The sequence below is a fragment of the Oncorhynchus clarkii genome, unplaced genomic scaffold (genome assembly GCF_045791955.1).
Source record: "Oncorhynchus clarkii lewisi isolate Uvic-CL-2024 unplaced genomic scaffold, UVic_Ocla_1.0 unplaced_contig_11072_pilon_pilon, whole genome shotgun sequence".
Lineage (NCBI taxonomy): Eukaryota > Metazoa > Chordata > Actinopteri > Salmoniformes > Salmonidae > Oncorhynchus > Oncorhynchus clarkii.
This window is the reverse complement of record NW_027257930.1, coordinates 118,004-136,172: the sequence shown is the minus strand read 5'-3', so window position 1 is coordinate 136,172 and position 18,169 is coordinate 118,004. Positions and strand designations below refer to the sequence as shown.

Genomic DNA, 18,169 nt, shown 5'->3' with positions numbered 1-18,169 from the left:
CTCTTAAATGTATTTATTTGTTACATTTGACTGAACGACTGATTTCTCTGAGAGTGAGGCAGATATATATTATTACTGTGTAAAACCTAGCAGTACTACTGATTTCTCTGAGAGTGAGGCAGATATATATTATTACTGTGTAAAACCTAGCAGTACTACTGATTTCTCTGAGAGTGAGGCAGATATATATTATTACTGTGTAAAACCTAGCAGTACTACTGATTTCTCTGAGAGTGAGGCAGATATATATTATGACTGTGTAAAACCTAGCAGTACTACTGATTTCTCTGAGAGTGAGACAGATATATATTATTACTGTGTAAAACCTAGCAGTACTACTGATTTCTCTGAGAGTGAGGCAGATATATATTATTACTGTATAAAACCTAGCAGTACTACTGATTTCTCTGAGAATGAGGCAGATATATATTATTACTGTGTAAAACCTAGCAGTACTACTGATTTCTCTGAGAGTGAGACAGATATATATTATTACTGTGTAAAACCTAGCAGTACTACTGATTTCTCTGAGAGTGAGGTAGATATATATTATTACTGTATAAAACCTAGCAGTACTACTGATTTCTCTGAGAATGAGGCAGATATATATTATTACTGTGTAAAACCTAGCAGTACTACTGATTCCTCTGAGAATGAGGCAGATATATATTATTACTGTATAAAACCTAGCAGTACTACTGATTTCTCTGAGAGTGGGGCAGATATATATTATTACTGTGTAAAACCTAGCAGTACTACTGATTCCTCTGAGAGTGAGACAGATATATATTATTACTGTGTAAAACCTAGCAGTACTACTGATTTCTCTGAGAGTGAGGCAGATATATATTATTACTGTGTAAAACCTAGCAGTACTACTGGTTTCTCTGAGAGTGAGGCAGATATATATTATTACTGTGTAAAACCTAGCAGTACTACTGATTTCACTGAGAGTGAGGCAGATATATATTATTACTGTGTAAAACCTAGCAGTACTACTGATTCCTCTGAGAGTGAGACAGATATATATTATTACTGTGTAAAACCTAGCAGTACTACTGATTTCTCTGAGAGTGAGACAGATATATAGTATTACTGTGTAAAACCTAGCAGTACTATTGATTTCTCTGAGAGTGAGGCAGATATATATTATTACTGTGTAAAACCTAGCAGTACTACTGATTTCTCTGAGAGTGAGGCAGATATATATTATTACTGTGTAAAACCTAGCAGTACTACTGGTTTCTCTGAGAGTGAGGCAGATATATATTATTACTGTGTAAAACCTAGCAGTACTACTGATTTCACTGAGAGTGAGGCAGATATATATTATTACTGTGTAAAACCTAGCAGTACTACTGATTCCTCTGAGAGTGAGACAGATATATATTATTACTGTGTAAAACCTAGCAGTACTACTGATTCCTCTGAGAGTGAGACAGATATATATTATTACTGCTTAAAACCTAGCAGTACTACTGATTTCTCTGAGAGTGAGGCAGATATATATTATTACTGTGTAAAACCTAGCAGTACTACTGATTCCTCTGAGAGTGAGACAGATATATATTATTACTGCATAAAACCTAGCAGTACTACTGATTTCTCTGAGAGTGAGGCAGATATATATTATTACTGTGTAAAACCTAGCAGTACTACTGATTCCTCTGAGAGTGAGGCAGATATATATTATTACTGTGTAAAACCTAGCAGTACTACTGATTTCTCTGAGAGTGAGGCAGATATATATTATTACTGTGTAAAACCTAGCAGTACTACTGATTCCTCTGAGAGTGAGGCAGATATATATATTATTACTGTGTAAAACCTAGCAGTACTACTGATTTCTCTGAGAGTGAGGCAGATATATTATTACTGTATAAAACCTAGCAGTACTACTGATTTATCTGAGAGTGAGGCAGATATATATATTATTACTGTGTAAAACCTAGCAGTACTACTGATTTCTCTGAGAGTGAGACAGATATATAGTATTACTGTGTAAAACCTAGCAGTACTATTGATTTCTCTGAGAGTGAGGCAGATATATATTATTACTGTGTAAAACCTAGCAGTACTACTGATTTCTCTGAGAGTGAGGCAGATATATATTATTACTGTGTAAAACCTAGCAGTACTACTGATTTCTCTGAGAGTGAGACAGATATATAGTATTACTGTGTAAAACCTAGCAGTACTACTGATTTCTCTGAGATTGAGGCAGATATATATTATTACTGTGTAAAACCTAGCAGTACTACTGATTTCTCTGAGAGTGAGACAGATATATATTATTACTGTTTATATAAATTATTACTGTGTAAAACCTAGCAGTTCTACTGATTTCTCTGAGAGTGAGGCAGATATATATTATTACTGTATAAAACCTAGAAGTACTACTGATTTCTCTGAGAGTGAGGCAGATATATATTATTACTGTGTAAAACTTAGCAGTACTCCTGATTTCTCTGAGAGTGAGGCAGATATGTAGCATTTAAGAAAAAAGCATGATTATTTGTCTCTCTGAAATGAAACCATCAAACAATATATATATATATATATATATATATATATATATATATATATATATATATATATATATATATATATATATAATACATGTCTCTCATTGAACAACCCCATGCCGTGATTAGATAGTGAAAAAACACCAATCTTTTTCATAATTTCTCTAAACAATAAAAGCTAATTGACCAACTTTTCTGAAAATAGATATATAGTGTTTTGGAATGAAACCCTTCAATTGCTTAGTTCATTCCCAACAATTCCTATGTTGTATTTTAATAAAAATATATGTCATAAAATGCGGAACCCCTGCAAAATGCACCAGGCTGGAAACCACTGATCTTAAGCCTTTAGGATCTTCAGGAATGCACTGTGGGGACACTGTGGGGGCACTGTGGGGGCACTGTGGGGTCACTGTGGGGGCACTGTGGGGGCACTGTGGGGGCACTGTGGGGACACTGTGGGGGCACTGTGGGGGCACTGTGGGGTCACTGTGGGGGCACTGTGGGGGCACTGTGGGGGCACTGTGGGGACACTGTGGGAACACTGTGGGAACACTGTGGGTGCACTGTGGGAACACTGTGGGGGCACTGTGGGGGCACTGTGGGGACACTGTGGGGGCACTGTGGGAACAGACATAAATCTATTGGCATGTTTTATTAACTACATATGTTGTCTCTGACCTGGTATCAGTGACATGACATCATCATCTTTAGTCTACATTCGACTAGAGGCTGAAGGTCTGTTTCTGTTGTGTTGAAGCCCATTCCATCAGGAGAGACCAGACTCACCCAGCTGTCTGTCCATGAAGAGTGACGGGTCTATGGACGTTTTCTATGATTGCGAAGATGGAGACTTTTCTGCATTTACAGGGTAAGTAGTACTCATGGTACATACCAGGTATCTATAGTATATACCAGGTATGTATTCACAGAGAGACAGCAGTCTGTCCATGAAGACTCCACTCTATGATACTGCCAATTACATGCAACAAGGGAGACATTTCTTCAATACAGAGTAAATACTCCTGGTTTATACCAGGTATCTAGCCACAGAGTAAATACTCCTGGTATATACCAGGTATCTAGGCACAGAGTAAATACTCCTGGTATATACCAGGTATCTAGGCACAGAGTAAATACTCCTGGTATATACCAGGTATCTAGGCACAGAGTAAATACTCCTGGTATATACCAGGTATCTAACCATAGAGGAAATACTCCTGGTATATACCAGGTATCTAACCACAGAGTAAATACTCCTGGTATATACCAGGTATCTAACCACAGAGTAAATACTCCTGGTATATACCAGGTATCTAATCACAGAGTAAATACTCCTGGTATATACCAGGTATCTAACCACAGAGTAAATACTCCTGGTATATACCAGGTATCTAATTACAGAGTAAATACTCCTGGTATATACCAGGTATCTAACCACAGAGTAAATACTCCTGGTATATACCAGGTATCTAACCACAGAGTAAATACTCCTGGTATATACCAGGTATCTAACCACAGGGTAAATACTCCTGGTATATACCAGGTATCTAACCACAGAGTAAATACTCCTGGTATATACCAGGTATCTAATCACAGAGTAAATACTCCTGGTAGATACCAGGTATCTAAACACAGAGTAAATACTCCTGGTATATACCAGGTATCTAACCACAGAGTAAATACTCCTGGTATATACCAGGTATCTAGGCACAGAGTAAATACTCCTGGTATATACCAGGTATCTAGGCACAGAGTAAATACTCCTGGTATATACCAGGTATCTAGGCACAGAGTAAATACTCCTGGTATATACCAGGTATCTAATCACAGAGTAAATACTCCTGGTATATACCAGGTATCTAACCATAGAGGAAATACTCCTGGTATATACCAGGTATCTAACCACAGAGTAAATACTCCTGGTATATACCAGGTATCTAACCACAGAGTAAATACTCCTGGTATATACCAGGTATCTAATCACAGAGTAAATACTCCTGGTATATACCAGGTATCTAACCACAGAGTAAATACTCCTGGTATATACCAGGTATCTAATTACAGAGTAAATACTCCTGGTATATACCAGGTATCTAACCACAGAGTAAATACTCCTGGTATATACCAGGTATCTAACCACAGAGTAAATACTCCTGGTATATACCAGGTATCTAACCACAGGGTAAATACTCCTGGTATATACCAGGTATCTAGGCACAGAGTAAATACTCCTGGTATATACCAGGTATCTAATCACAGAGTAAATACTCCTGGTAGATACCAGGTATCTAAACACAGAGTAAATACTCCTGGTATATACCAGGTATCTAACCACAGAGTAAATAGTCCTGGTAAATACCAGGTATCTAATCACAGAGTAAATACTCCTGGTATATACCAGGTATCTAACCACAGAGTAAATAGTCCTGGTAAATACCAGGTATCTAGGCAAAAAGTTTTTTATTTTATTTTTTATTTTTACCTTTATTTAACTAGGCAAGTCAGTTGCAACCTTCCGGTTACTAGTCCAACGCTCTAACCACTAGGCTACTCTGTTCCTGGTATATACCAGGTATCTAGTTACAGAGTAAGTACTCCTGGTATATACCAGGTATCTAATCACAGAGTAAGTACTCCTGGTATATACCAGGTATCTAACACAGAGTAAATACTCCTGGTATATACCAGGTATCTAACACAGTGTAAAAGAGAAAAATCACAGAGTAAAATCACATGATAAAAAAAAATACTGTTAATATCTGATATTGCGAGCCTTTCGGTGGGAATGACTTCAACACTCGCGTCGCTAAATACATTTCGTTATTAAAAATGACACACTGCTCTCGCGCGCCAACAAGCGTCTAGAAGTCAGTTCTATTTGTGACACAGTTCGCGCTGCATCTCCTCATTGGTTTATAGAAGCAGGTACCCACGTGCCATCTCCTCATTGGTTTATAGAAGCAGGTACCCACGTCCTATCTCCTCATTGGTTTATAGAAGCAGGTACCCACGTGTCATCTCCTCATTTAGCAAAAAAACATAACTTAACATAAACATAACTTCTTTAAACTATAAAAGCTAATTTATGAACATTTCTGAAAATGGATATATGGCTTTTTGGAATGAAACTCTTCTTATTTTTCCCCATCTGAGCTCAGAGTAGATGAGAGATGTAATGTTTGTCTCTGTTGTGTTGAAGTCCAATCAAGCAGGAGAGACCAGCCTCCCCTGTACCCAGCTGTGTGTCCATGAAGAGTGACTGGTCTATGAGTCAACCTATACAGTTTAGAGAGGGAGATTTTTCTACTGAACAAAGGTAAGAAGAACTCATGGGTCATGGTCAGTGAGTTAAACAACACTGTCTCTAGTAATTTCTCCTCTTCCATTTTCCCATTTATTGTTGTTGTTTTCATAATCCATAAGCTAATCATTTTGTCCATTTTCATAGTCCTAAACAATATTAAACAAACGCAACATTCCCTCCCTGTGTGTGTGTGTGTGTGTGTGTGTGTGTGTGTGTGTGTGTGTGTGTGTGTGTGTGTGTGTGTGTGTGTGTGTGTGTGTGTGTGTGTGTGTGTGTGTGTATATGTCTCATGTTTTGTCCACAGAAACCAACAGGAGAGATCAGAGTCAGAGATTCTCAGTGGTCAGTCTTCCCAGAGTCATCAAACAGACCTGGCCTCCATATTCAGTGTATGTGGTCCTGTTATGTACATTTGTTTTTGTTTACCTCAAGAAAAGTTGACCTGTCAATCATTCATTAATGTGTTAATGAGAAAGCATTTATTATCTTGCTTAACTCATTTACTTTATTTATTTCAGATGCTTGAAGATAATATTATGACATTTGTGAAGAACGAGCTGAAGAGGTTCAAGAGGATTCTTAGTCCAGAACTCCCAGAAGGCTTTGAGAGTCAGAAGCAGGATAAGGAAGTGGTGGATGCTGAAGATGAGAAGCTGGAGAGCAGTGCCAGAGAGGGGGCTCTGAAGATCACACTGCACGTCCTGAGGAAAATGAACCAGAAGGAGCTTGCTGACACACTGGAGAAATGTAAGAGCTGTCTGGCTCATGTTGAATGATGTTTTATAACATTTAAAAGCTGTAGCTAAAGTACAGCTAAAGTAGCTGTGTAACTCAATGATATTGTAGCAGCCTTAACTAGAGGTCGACCGATTATGATTTTTCAATGCAGATACCGATATGATATTAAAAAATACAAAATAAATGTATTTTTAATAATGACAATTACAACTTACTGAATGAACACTTATTTTAACTTAATACATCAATAAAATCAATTTATCCTCAAATAAATAATGAAACATCTTCAATTTGGTTTAAATAATGCAAAAACAAAGTGTTGGAGAAGAAAGTAAAAGTGCAATATGTGCCATGTAAGAAAGATAACTTTTAAGTTCCTTGCTCAGAACATGAGAACATATGAAAGCTGGTGGTTCCTTTTAACATGAGTCTTCAATATTCCCAGGTAAGAAGTTTTAGGTTGTAGTTATTATAGGAATTATAGGACTATTTCTCTCTATACCATTTGTATTTCATTAACCTTTGACTATTGGATGTTCTTATAGGCACTTTAGTATTGCCAGTGTAACAGTATAGCTTCCGTCCCTCTCCTCGCTCCTCCCTGGGCTCGAACCAGGAACACAACGACAACAGCCACCCCCGAAGCAGCGTTTCCCATGCAGAGCAAGGGAAACAACCACTCCAAGGCTCAAAGCGAGTGACGTTTGAAACGCTATTAGCGTGCGCTAACTAGCTAGCCATTTCACTTCGGTTACACCAGCCTCATCTCGGGAGTTGATCTCGGGAGTTGCTGCCAACACACTGCCAACACACTGACTCAACTCCAGCCACTTTAATAATGGGAATTGATGGGAAATGATGTAAAATATATCACTAGCCACTTTAAACAATGCTACCTAATATAATGTTTACATACCCTACATTATTCATCTGTATACGTATATACTGTACTCTATATCATCTACTGCATCTTTATGTAATACATGTATCACTAGCCATTTTAACTATGCCACTTTGTTTACATACTCATCTCATATGTATATACTGTACTCGATACCATCTACTGTATCTTGCCTATGCTGCTCTGTACCATCACTCATTCATATATCTTTATGTACATATTCTTTATCCCCTTACACTTGTGTGTATAAGACAGTAGTTTTGGAATTGTTAGCTAGATTACTTTTTGGTTATTACTGCATTGTCGGAACTAGAAGCACAAGCATTTCACTACACTCGCATCTGCTAACCATGTGTATGTGACAAATAACATTTGATTTGATGATTTGATTTGATTTGATTGGCTTGAAGTCATAAACAGCGCAATGCTTGATACTTGTATGCTTGTATGCTCAGTCAGATTATATATATTATCTAGCAGGACACGCTAGATAATATCTAGTAATATCATCATTAACTCGTGATTATGATTGATTGATTGTTTTTTATAAGATACATTTAATGCTAGCTAGCAACTTACCAACTTACTTCCCGTAACAGGCAGTCTCCTTGTGGAGTGCAACGAGAGGCAAGCAGGTCGTTATTGCGTTGGACTAGTTAACTTGAAGGTTGCAAGATTCGATCCCCCGAGCTGACCAGGTGAAAATCTGTCATTCTGCCCCTGAATGAGGCAGTTAACCCACCGTTCCTAGGCCGTCATTGAAATTAAGAATGTGTTCTTAACTGATTTGCCTAGTTAAATAAAGGTGTAAAAAATAATAATAATAATAATAATAATAAAATCGGCAAAATCGGTGCCAAAAATTCTAATTTCTGTTATGAAAACTTGAAATCGGCCATTCCGGTTAATCGGTCGACCTCTAGCCTGAACACAACACCTAGTGACCCCATCAAGTAGCAGCAGGGATGTGTTGTGGTGATTCATTTAGAGAGAGAGAGACAACATTAATAATACCATCAATAATACCAATAATAATACCAATAATAATATAATCAGTCACACCAGTCTGTAATGCATTATGAAAACATTTACACATTTATACAGTCAGTTAAGAGAATAAATTATTATAATTGAAAACTTTATAACAGTCCTACAATACTGTAGACATTAAAACAGACGTAATATTAATATCCTCTGTGTTATTTCTAGATTCAGATGAGCTTGCTGTGATTTGCCAACTTGAACTCAAATCTAATCTAAAGAAGAAGTTTCAATGTGTATTTGAGGGGATCGCTAAACAAGGAAACCCAACACTTCTCAATAATATCTACACAGAGCTCTACATCACAGAGGGTGGAACAGGAGAGGTCAATAATGAACATGAGCTGAGACAGATTGAGACAACAAACAGGAAAAAAGCAAGACCAGAGACTGCAATCAAATGTAATGACATCTTCAAACCCTTAACTGGACAAGACAAACCTATCAGAACTGTGCTGACAAAGGGAGTCGCTGGCATTGGAAAAACAGTCTCTGTGCAGAAGTTCATTCTGGACTGGGCTGAAGGAAAAGCAAATCAGGATGTCCAATTTGTATTTTCATTCCCTTTTCGGGAGCTGAATTTGAAGAAGGACAAACACACTTTCATTGAACTTCTCAATCACTTCTCAATGGAAACCAAACAATCAATCTCCAACTTCGACATGTACAAAGTTCTGTTCATCTTTGATGGTCTGGATGAGTGCCGACTGCCCCTAGACTTCCAGAAGAACAAGATCTGTTGGGACGTCACAGAGTCAACCTCAGTGGATGTTCTGCTGACAAATCTCATCAGGGGAAATCTGCTTCCCACTGCTCTCCTCTGGATAACTACCCGACCTGCAGCAGCCAATAAGATCCCTTCAGAATGTGTTGACCAAGTGACAGAGGTACGAGGGTTCAATGACCCACAGAAGGAGGAGTACTTCAGGAAGAGATTCAGTGATGAGGACCTGGCCAGCAGAATCATCTCACACATAAAGACATCAAGGAGCCTCCACATCATGTGCCACATTCCAGTCTTCTGTTGGATTTCTGCAACAGTCCTTGAACACATGCTGAAACATAAGAGAGAAGAGATGCCCAAGACTCTGACTGAGATGTACACACACCTTGTGGAGTTTCATACCAAACAGAAGAATGAAAAGTATCTTGGGAAAGAAGAGACAGGTCCACACTGGAATAAAGAGAGCATTCTGTCACTGGGAAAACTGGCTTTTCAACAGCTTGTGAATGGCAATCTGATTTTCTATGAAGAAGACCTGAAAGAGTCTGGCATTGATGTAAATGAAGCCTCAGTGTACTCAGGATTGTGCACACAGCTCTTTAAAGAGGAATGTGTGCTGTACCAGGACAAGGTGTACTGCTTCGTACATCTGAGCATTCAGGAGTTTCTGGCTGCTGTATATGTGCTCCTCTCATTCATCAACAACAATGAGAATCTAATGGACAAACTGAAAACAAACGACGAGCCTGAAATTGCTTTCTACAAGGGTGCTGTGGATAAAGCCTTACAAAGTGAGACGGGAAACCTGGACCTTTTCCTTCGCTTCCTTCTGGGCCTCTCACTGGAGTCCAATCAGAAGCACTTACGAGGTCTACTGACAAAGACAAGAAGTAGCTCACAGAGCCATGAAGAAACAATCAAGTACATCAAGGAGAAGATCAGGGAGAATCCCTCTTCAGAGAGGAGCATCAATCTGTTCCACTGTCTGAATGAACTGAATGACCATTCTCTAGTGGAGGAGATCCAAAGATACCTGAGATCAGGAAGTCTCTCTAGGTTCAAACTGTCACCTGCACAGTGGTCAGCTCTGGTCTTTGTGTTGCTGACTTCAGAAAAGGTGCTGGATGTGTTTGACCTGAAGAAATACTCCAGATCAGAGGAAGGTCTTCTGAGGCTGCTGCCAGTGGTCAAAGCCTCCCGAGCTGTTCTGTGAGTAAATAAAATTACATTATTCATCAGGAAGAAATATTCAGTTTAGAGAAACATATGTATTATAATAGTTATATAATATTATATTGAATAACACATTGAATAAATGCATAGATTTTTACATTAGTTTAACATTATGACCACACAATTCTAGGAGATGGAAGATGAATCACTATACCTTATCCAACCTATTAGTTCCACCACCCACACATGCTATGACATCTCCTGGTTTCAATGATGTTTCTATAGACAATATCTCTCTCTTCATCACTCATTACCTAGGTTTACCTCCACTGTATTCACATCCTACCATACCTTTGTCTGTACATTATACCTTGATGCTATTTTATCGCCCCCAGAAACCTCCTTTTACTCTCTGTTCCAGACGTTCTAGACGACCAATTCTTATTGCTTTTAGCCGCACCCTTATTCTACTCCTCCTATGTTCCTCTGGCAATGTAGAGGTGAATCCAGGCCCTGCAGTGCCTAGCTCCACTCCTATTCCCCAGGCGCTCTCTTTTGACGACTTCTGTAACCGTAATAGCCTTGGTTTCATGCATGTTAACATTAGAAGCCTCCTCCCTAAGTTTGTTCTATTCACTGCTTTAGCACACTCTGCCAACCCGGATGTTCTAGCTGTGTCTGAATCCTGGCTTAGGAAGACCACCAAAAATTCTGAAATTTTAATTCCAAACTACAACATTTTCAGACAAGATAGAACTGCCAAAGGGGGCGGTGTCCTACTGTCCTACTATCCAGGTTTGTACTCAAACAATTTGAACTTCTACTTTTAAAAATCCACCTCTCTAAAAACAAGTCTGTCACCGTTGCCGCCTGCTATAGACAACCCTCTGCCCCCAGCTGTGCTCTGGACACCATATGTGAACTGATTGCCCCCCCGCTATCTTCAGAGCTCGTGCTGCTAGGTGACCTAAACTGGAACATGCTTAACACCCCAGCCATCCTACAATCTAAACTTGATGCCCTCAATCTCACACAAATTATCAAGGAACCTACCAGGTACCTCCCCAAAGCCTTAAACACGGGCATCCTCATAGATATCATCCTAACCAACTTGCCCTCTAAATACACCTCTGCTGTCTTCAACCAAGATCTCAGCGATCACTGCCTCATTGCCTGCATCCGTAATGGGTCAGCGGTCAAACGACCTCCACTCATCACTGTAAAACGCTCCCTGAAACACTTCAGCGAGAAGGCCTTTCTAATCGACCTGGCCGGGGTATCCTGGAAGGATATTGATCTCATCCCGTCAGTAGAGGATGCCTGGATATTTTTTTTAAACTGCCTTCCTAACCATCTTAAATAAACATGCCCCATTCAAGAAATTTAGAACCAGGAACAGATATAGCCCTTGGTTCTCCCCAGACCTGACTGCCCTTAACCAACACAAAAACATCCTCTGGTGTTCTGCATTAGCATCGAACAGCCCCCGTGATATGCAGCTGTTCAGGGAAGCTAGAAACCATTATACACAGGCAGTTAGAAAAGCCAAGGCTAGCTTTTTCAAGCAGACATTTGCTTCCTGCAACACTAACTCAAAAAAGTTCTGGGACACTGTAAAGTCCATGGAGAATAAGAACACCTCCTCCCAGCTGCCCACTGCACTGAAGATAGGAAACACTGTCACCACTGATAAATCCACCATAATTGAGAATTTCAATAAGCATTTTTCTACGGCTGGCCATGCTTTCCACCTGGCTACTCCTACCCCGGTCAACAGCACTGCACCCCCAACAGCAACTCGCCCAAGCCTTCCCCATTTCTCCTTCTCCCAAATCCGTTCAGCTGATGTTCTGAAAGAGCTGCAAAATCTGGACCCCTACAAATCAGCCGGGCTAGACAATCTGGACCCTTTCTTTCTAAAATTATCTGCCGAAATTGTTGCCACCCCTATTACTAGCCTGTTCAACCTCTCTTTCGTGTCGTCTGAGATTCCCAGAGATTGGAAAGCAGCTGCGGTCATCCCCCTCTTCAAAGGGGGGGACACTCTTGACCCAAACTGCTACAGACCTGTATCTATCCTACCATGCCTTTCTAAGGTCTTCGAAAGCCAAGTCAACAAACAGATTACCGACCATTTCGAATCTCACCATACCCTCTCTGCTATGCAATCTGGTTTCAGAGCTGGTCATGGGTGCACCTCAGCCACGCTCAAGGTCCTAAACGATATCTTAACCGCCATCGATAAGAAACATTACTGTGCAGCCGTATTCATTGATCTGGCCAAGGCTTTCGACTCTGTCAATCACCACATCCTCATCGGCAGACTCGACAGCCTTGGTTTCTCAAATGATTGCCTCGCCTGGTTCACCAACTACTTCTCTGATAGAGTTCAGTGTGTGAAATCGGAGAGTCTGCTGTCCGGACCTCTGGCAGTCTCTATGGGGGTGCCACAGGGTTCAATTCTTGGACCGACTCTCTTCTCTGTATATATCAATGAGGTCGCTCTTGCTGCTGGTGAGTCTCTGATCCACCTCTATGCAGACGACACCATTCTGTATACTTCTGGCCCTTCTTTGGACACTGTGTTAACAACCCTCCAGGCAAGCTTCAATGCCATACAACTCTCCTTCCGTGGCCTCCAATTGCTCTTAAATACAAATAAAACTAAATGCATGCTCTTCAACCGATCGCTACCTGCACCTACCCGCCTGTCCAACATCACTACTCTGGACGGCTCTGACTTAGAATACGTGGACAACTACAAATACTTAGGTGTCTGGTTAGACTGTAAACTCTCCTTCCAGACCCATATCAAACATCTCCAATCCAAAGTTAAATCTAGAATTGGCTTCCTATTTCGCAACAAAGCATCCTTCACTCATGCTGCCAAACATACCCTTGTAAAACTGACCATCCTACCAATCCTCGACTTTGGCGATGTCATTTACAAAATAGCCTCCAATACCCTACTCAACAAATTGGATGCAGTCTATCACAGTGCAATCCGTTTTGTCACCAAAGCCGCATATGCTACCCACCATTGCGACCTGTACGCTCTCGTTGGCTGGACCTCGCTTCATACTCGTTGCCAAACCCACTGGCTCCATGTCATCTACAAGACCCTGCTAGGTAAAGTCCCCCCTTATCTCAGCTCGCTGGTCACCATAGCATCTCCCACCTGTAGCACACGCTCCAGCAGGTATATCTCTCTAGTCACCCCCAAAACCAATTCTTTCTTTGGCCGCCTCTCCTTCCAGTTCTCTGCTGCCAATGACTGGAACGAACTACAAAAATCTCTGAAACTGGAAACACTTATCTCCCTCACTAGCTTTAAGCACCAACTGTCAGAGCAGCTCACATATTACTGCACCTGTACATAGCCCACCTATAATTTAGCCCAAACAACTACCTCTTTCCCAACTGTATTTAATTCATTTATTTATTTTGCTCCTTTGCACCCCATTATTTTTATTTCTACTTTGCACATTCTTCAATTGCAAAACTACCATTCCAGTGTTTTACTTGCTATATTGTATTTACTTTGCCACCATGGCCTTTTTTGCCTTTACCTCCCTTCTCACCTCATTTGCTCACGTCGTATATAGACTTGTTTATACTGTATTATTGACTGTATGTTTGTTTTACTCCATGTGTAACTCTGTGTTGTTGTATGTATTGTACTGCTTTGCTTTATCTTGGCCAGGTCGCAATTGTAAATGAGAACTTGTTCTCTACTTGCCTACCTTGCCTACCTATAAAGGTGAAATAAAATCTATCTGTTGTTTGGGAGAATAAACCAAATGCATCTGCCATTGTCCTTCTACACTACTGGTGTTAAATTAACAGTGTGTTTGTGAAGTCATGATGATCTCTTTGTCAGGCTGTCAGGCTGTGGAGTCACAGAGGAAGGCTGTGCTTCTCTGGTCTCTGCTCTGGAGTCAAACCCCTCACACCTGAGAGAGCTGGACCTGAGTAACAATGACCTGAAGGATTCAGGAGTGAAGCTGCTCTCTGCTGGAATGGGGAATCCCCACTGTAAACTGGAGACTCTGAGGTCAGTATTCCTGTAGTTGGTCAACAAGTGATAACTGTTCACCAGATCCACCTGTGTTTACCAGACACACATGGTCCACAACATATGTGTTTGGACAGCATTTTGGATTTGAGATAGAATGTTTCAAATTAGGAGTACAGAATGTCACCTTTTATTTGAGGTTAATGGTGAGAGGTTAGCATGTTTTGTTGTAGCCTCTGTTATTGGTAATGATGAGAGGTTAGCATGTTTTGTTGTAGCCTCTGTTATTGGTAATGGTGAGAGGTTAGCATGTTTTGTTGTAGCCTCTGTTATCGGTAATGGTGAGAGGTTAGCATGTTTTGTTGTAGCCTCTGTTATTGGTAATGGTGAGAGGTTAGCATGTTTTGTTGTATCCTCTGTTATTGGTAATGGTGAGAGGTTAGCATGTTTTGTGGTAGTCTCTGTTACTGGTAATGGTGAGAGGTTAGCATGCTTTGTTGTAGCCTCTGTAACTTTCTCACTCAATATTATTCATGATTCTTTCATGATTTTTCTTAAATCAAGGCATCATCAGGATTAATGTATTATTGTTTAGAAACATGTTATCTACTCTCTTAGACAGGAAAGTACTCCACTCATCATCCACCATTTTATTATTGGCCAAACACAACCAAAAACACAACCAAAACAAACTGCAAATGCAACCAACGATTTTACGACAAAAACTATTTTAAAAACTATTTTCTATTTGACTATTTTAATACACTATGAGTGAATTGTTCAGAATACTCAAGACTTCTTCAAATGGGGAGACTGGAAACATAAATTGTTTTCATTTTTAATAGTGTACCACAATGTGTCTTAAAATACCCTCAAATAAAAGGTGACATTAAATACTGTCACCTCATATGAAACATTTGACCTCAAATCCAAAATGTTGGAGTATAGAGACACATTTAAAATGTTAGCTTCACTGTCTAAATAGATATGGTGTGGACTGTATACTCAATACAATCTAAATCTGATACCTCACTGTCTAAATAGATATGGTGTGGACTGTATACTCAATACAATCTAAATCTGATACCTCACTGTCTGTCTTCTGACAGATACTGCTTTTTAAACTGGTCTGGTCAGTTTACTATAATATTTGTACTATACATGTTTCTATCTGCAGGCAATACTTTGATCATTTGTCATTTTTTATGATGATACTGTTACGGTGCGTGAATGAGGACCCAAAAGCGAATTAACGTAAACAGAGCTTCTTTAATAACAAAACAAATGTAGGCTCAGATGGACCGGCAGATTCCGACAGGACAGGACAAGGTTGCAGCAAACATGACGATAGTCTGGTTCAGGCATGAACAACACAAACAAGAATCCAACAAAGACAGGAGCAGGAACAGAGAGAGATATAGAGACCTAATCAGAGGGAAAAAGGGAACAGGTGGGAAAAGGGGTGACGAGGTAGTTAGGAGGAGACAAGGAACAGCTGGGGGAAAGAGGGGGAGAAAAGGTAACCTAATAACGACCAGCAGAGGGAGACAGGGTGAAGGGAAAGGACAGAAACAAGACACAACATGACAATACATGACAGTACCCCCCCACTCACCGAGCGCCTCCTGGCGCACTCGAGGAGGAAACCTGGCGGCAACGGAGGAAATCCTCGATCAGCGCACGGTCCAGCACGTCCCGAGAGGGAACCCAACTCCTCTCCTCAGGACCGTACCCCTCCCAATCTACTAGGTACTGATGACCACGGCCCCGAGGACGCATGTCCAAAATCCTACGGACCCTGTAGATGGGTGCGCCCTCGACAAGGATGGGGGGGGGGGGGGAAGACGAGCGGGGGCGCGAAGAACGGGCTTGATACAGGAGACATGGAAGACCGGGTGGACGCGACGAAGATATCGCGGAAGAAGAAGTCGAACTGCGACAGGATTAATGATTTGAGAAATACGGAACGGACCAATGAACCGCGGGGTCAACTTGCGAGAAGCGGTCTTAAGGGGAAGGTTCTGAGTGGAGAGCCAAACTCTCTGACCGCGACAATATCTAGGACTCTTAGTTCTACGCTTATTAGCAGCCCTCACAGTCTGCGCCCTATAACGGCAAAGTGCAGACCTGACCCTCTTCCAGGTGCGCTCGCAACGTTGGACAAAAGCCTGAGCGGAGGGGACGCTGGACTCGGCGAACTGAGATGAGAACAGCGGAGGCTGGTACCCGAGGCTACTCTGAAAAGGAGATAGCCCGGTCGCAGACGAAGGAAGCGAGTTGTGGGCGTATTCTGCCCAGGGGAGCTGTTCTGACCAAGACGCAGGGTTGCGAAAAGAAAGACTGCGTAAGATGCGACCAATAGTCTGATTGGCCCGTTCTGCTTGACCGTTAGACTGGGGGTGAAAGCCGGAAGAGAGACTGACGGAAGCCCCAATCAAACGGCAAAACTCCCTCCAAAATTGAGACGTGAATTGCGGACCTCTGTCCGAAACGACGTCTGACGGAAGGCCATGAATTCTGAAAACATTCTCGATGATGATTTGTGCCGTCTCTTTAGCAGAAGGAAGCTTAGCAAGGGGAATAAAATGAGCCGCCTTAGAGAACCTGTCGACAACCGTAAGAATAACAGTCTTCCCCGCTGACGAAGGCAGTCCGGTGACAAAATCTAAGGCGATGTGAGACCACGGTCGAGAGGGAATGGGAAGCGGCCTGAGACGGCCGGCAGGAGGGGAGTTACCGGACTTAGTCTGCGCGCAGACCGAACAAGCAGCCACGAAGCGACGCGTGTCATGCTCCCGGGTGGGCCACCAAAAACGCTGGCGAATGGAAGCAAGCGTACCCCGAACGCCAGGGTGGCCGGCTAACTTGGCAGAGTGAGCCCACTGAAGAACGGCCAGACGAGTAGGAACAGGAACGAAAAGAAGGTTCCTGGGACAAGCGCGCGGCGACGGAGTTTGAGTGAGTGCTTGCTTTACCTGCCTCTCAATTCCCCAGACAGTCAACCCGACAACACGCCCCTCAGGGAGAATCCCCTCGGGGTCAGTGGAGGCTACTGAAGAACTGAAGAGACGAGATAAAGCATCAGGCTTGGTGTTCTTAGAGCCCGGACGATAAGAAATCACGAACTCGAAACGAGCGAAAAACAGCGCCCAGCGCGCCTGACGCGCATTAAGTCGTTTGGCAGAACGGATGTACTCAAGGTTCCTATGGTCAGTCCAAACGACAAAAGGAACGGTCGCCCCCTCCAACCACTGTCGCCATTCGCCTAGGGCTAAGCGGATGGCGAGCAGTTCGCGGTTTCCCACATCATAGTTACGTTCCGACGGCGACAGGCGATGAGAAAAATACGCGCAAGGGTGGACCTTGTCGTCAGAGAGGGAGCGCTGAGAAAGAATGGCTCCCACGCCCACCTCTGACGCGTCAACCTCGACCACGAACTGTCTAGAGACGTCAGGTGTAACAAGGATAGGAGCGGATGTAAAACGATTCTTGAGGAGATCAAAAGCTCCCTGGGCGGAAACGGACCACTTAAAGCACATCTTGACAGAAGTAAGGGCTGTGAGAGGAGCTGCCACCTGACCGAAATTACGGATGAAACGACGATAGAAGTTCGCGAAGCCGAGAAAGCGCTGCAGCTCGACGCGTGACTTAGGGACGGGCCAATCAATGACAGCCTGGACCTTAGCGTGATCCATCTTAATGCCTTCAGCGGAAATAACAGAACCGAGAAATGTGACGGAGGAGG

At 41.8% G+C, this 18,169-nt stretch overlaps 1 protein-coding gene across 3 annotated transcripts in view; it reads left to right on the top strand.

The window, feature by feature from the left end:
- LOC139393685 (NLR family CARD domain-containing protein 3-like) overlaps window positions 1–18,169 on the top strand; it is a 42,866-nt gene that overhangs the window by 17,092 nt on the left and 7,605 nt on the right. For all 3 annotated transcript variants that reach the window (XR_011629791.1, XR_011629790.1, XM_071142028.1), the window contains 6 exons: window positions 3,286–3,396; window positions 5,728–5,844; window positions 6,137–6,221; window positions 6,351–6,579; window positions 8,681–10,445; window positions 14,290–14,463. Coding sequence is in view for 1 of the 3 variants with exons in the window: in XM_071142028.1 (XP_070998129.1) it covers window positions 3,286–3,396; window positions 5,728–5,844; window positions 6,137–6,221; window positions 6,351–6,579; window positions 8,681–10,445; window positions 14,290–14,463 (2,481 nt within the window). In the remaining 2 variants the exon portion in view is untranslated. The remainder of the gene's footprint in view (window positions 1–3,285; window positions 3,397–5,727; window positions 5,845–6,136; window positions 6,222–6,350; window positions 6,580–8,680; window positions 10,446–14,289; window positions 14,464–18,169) is intronic.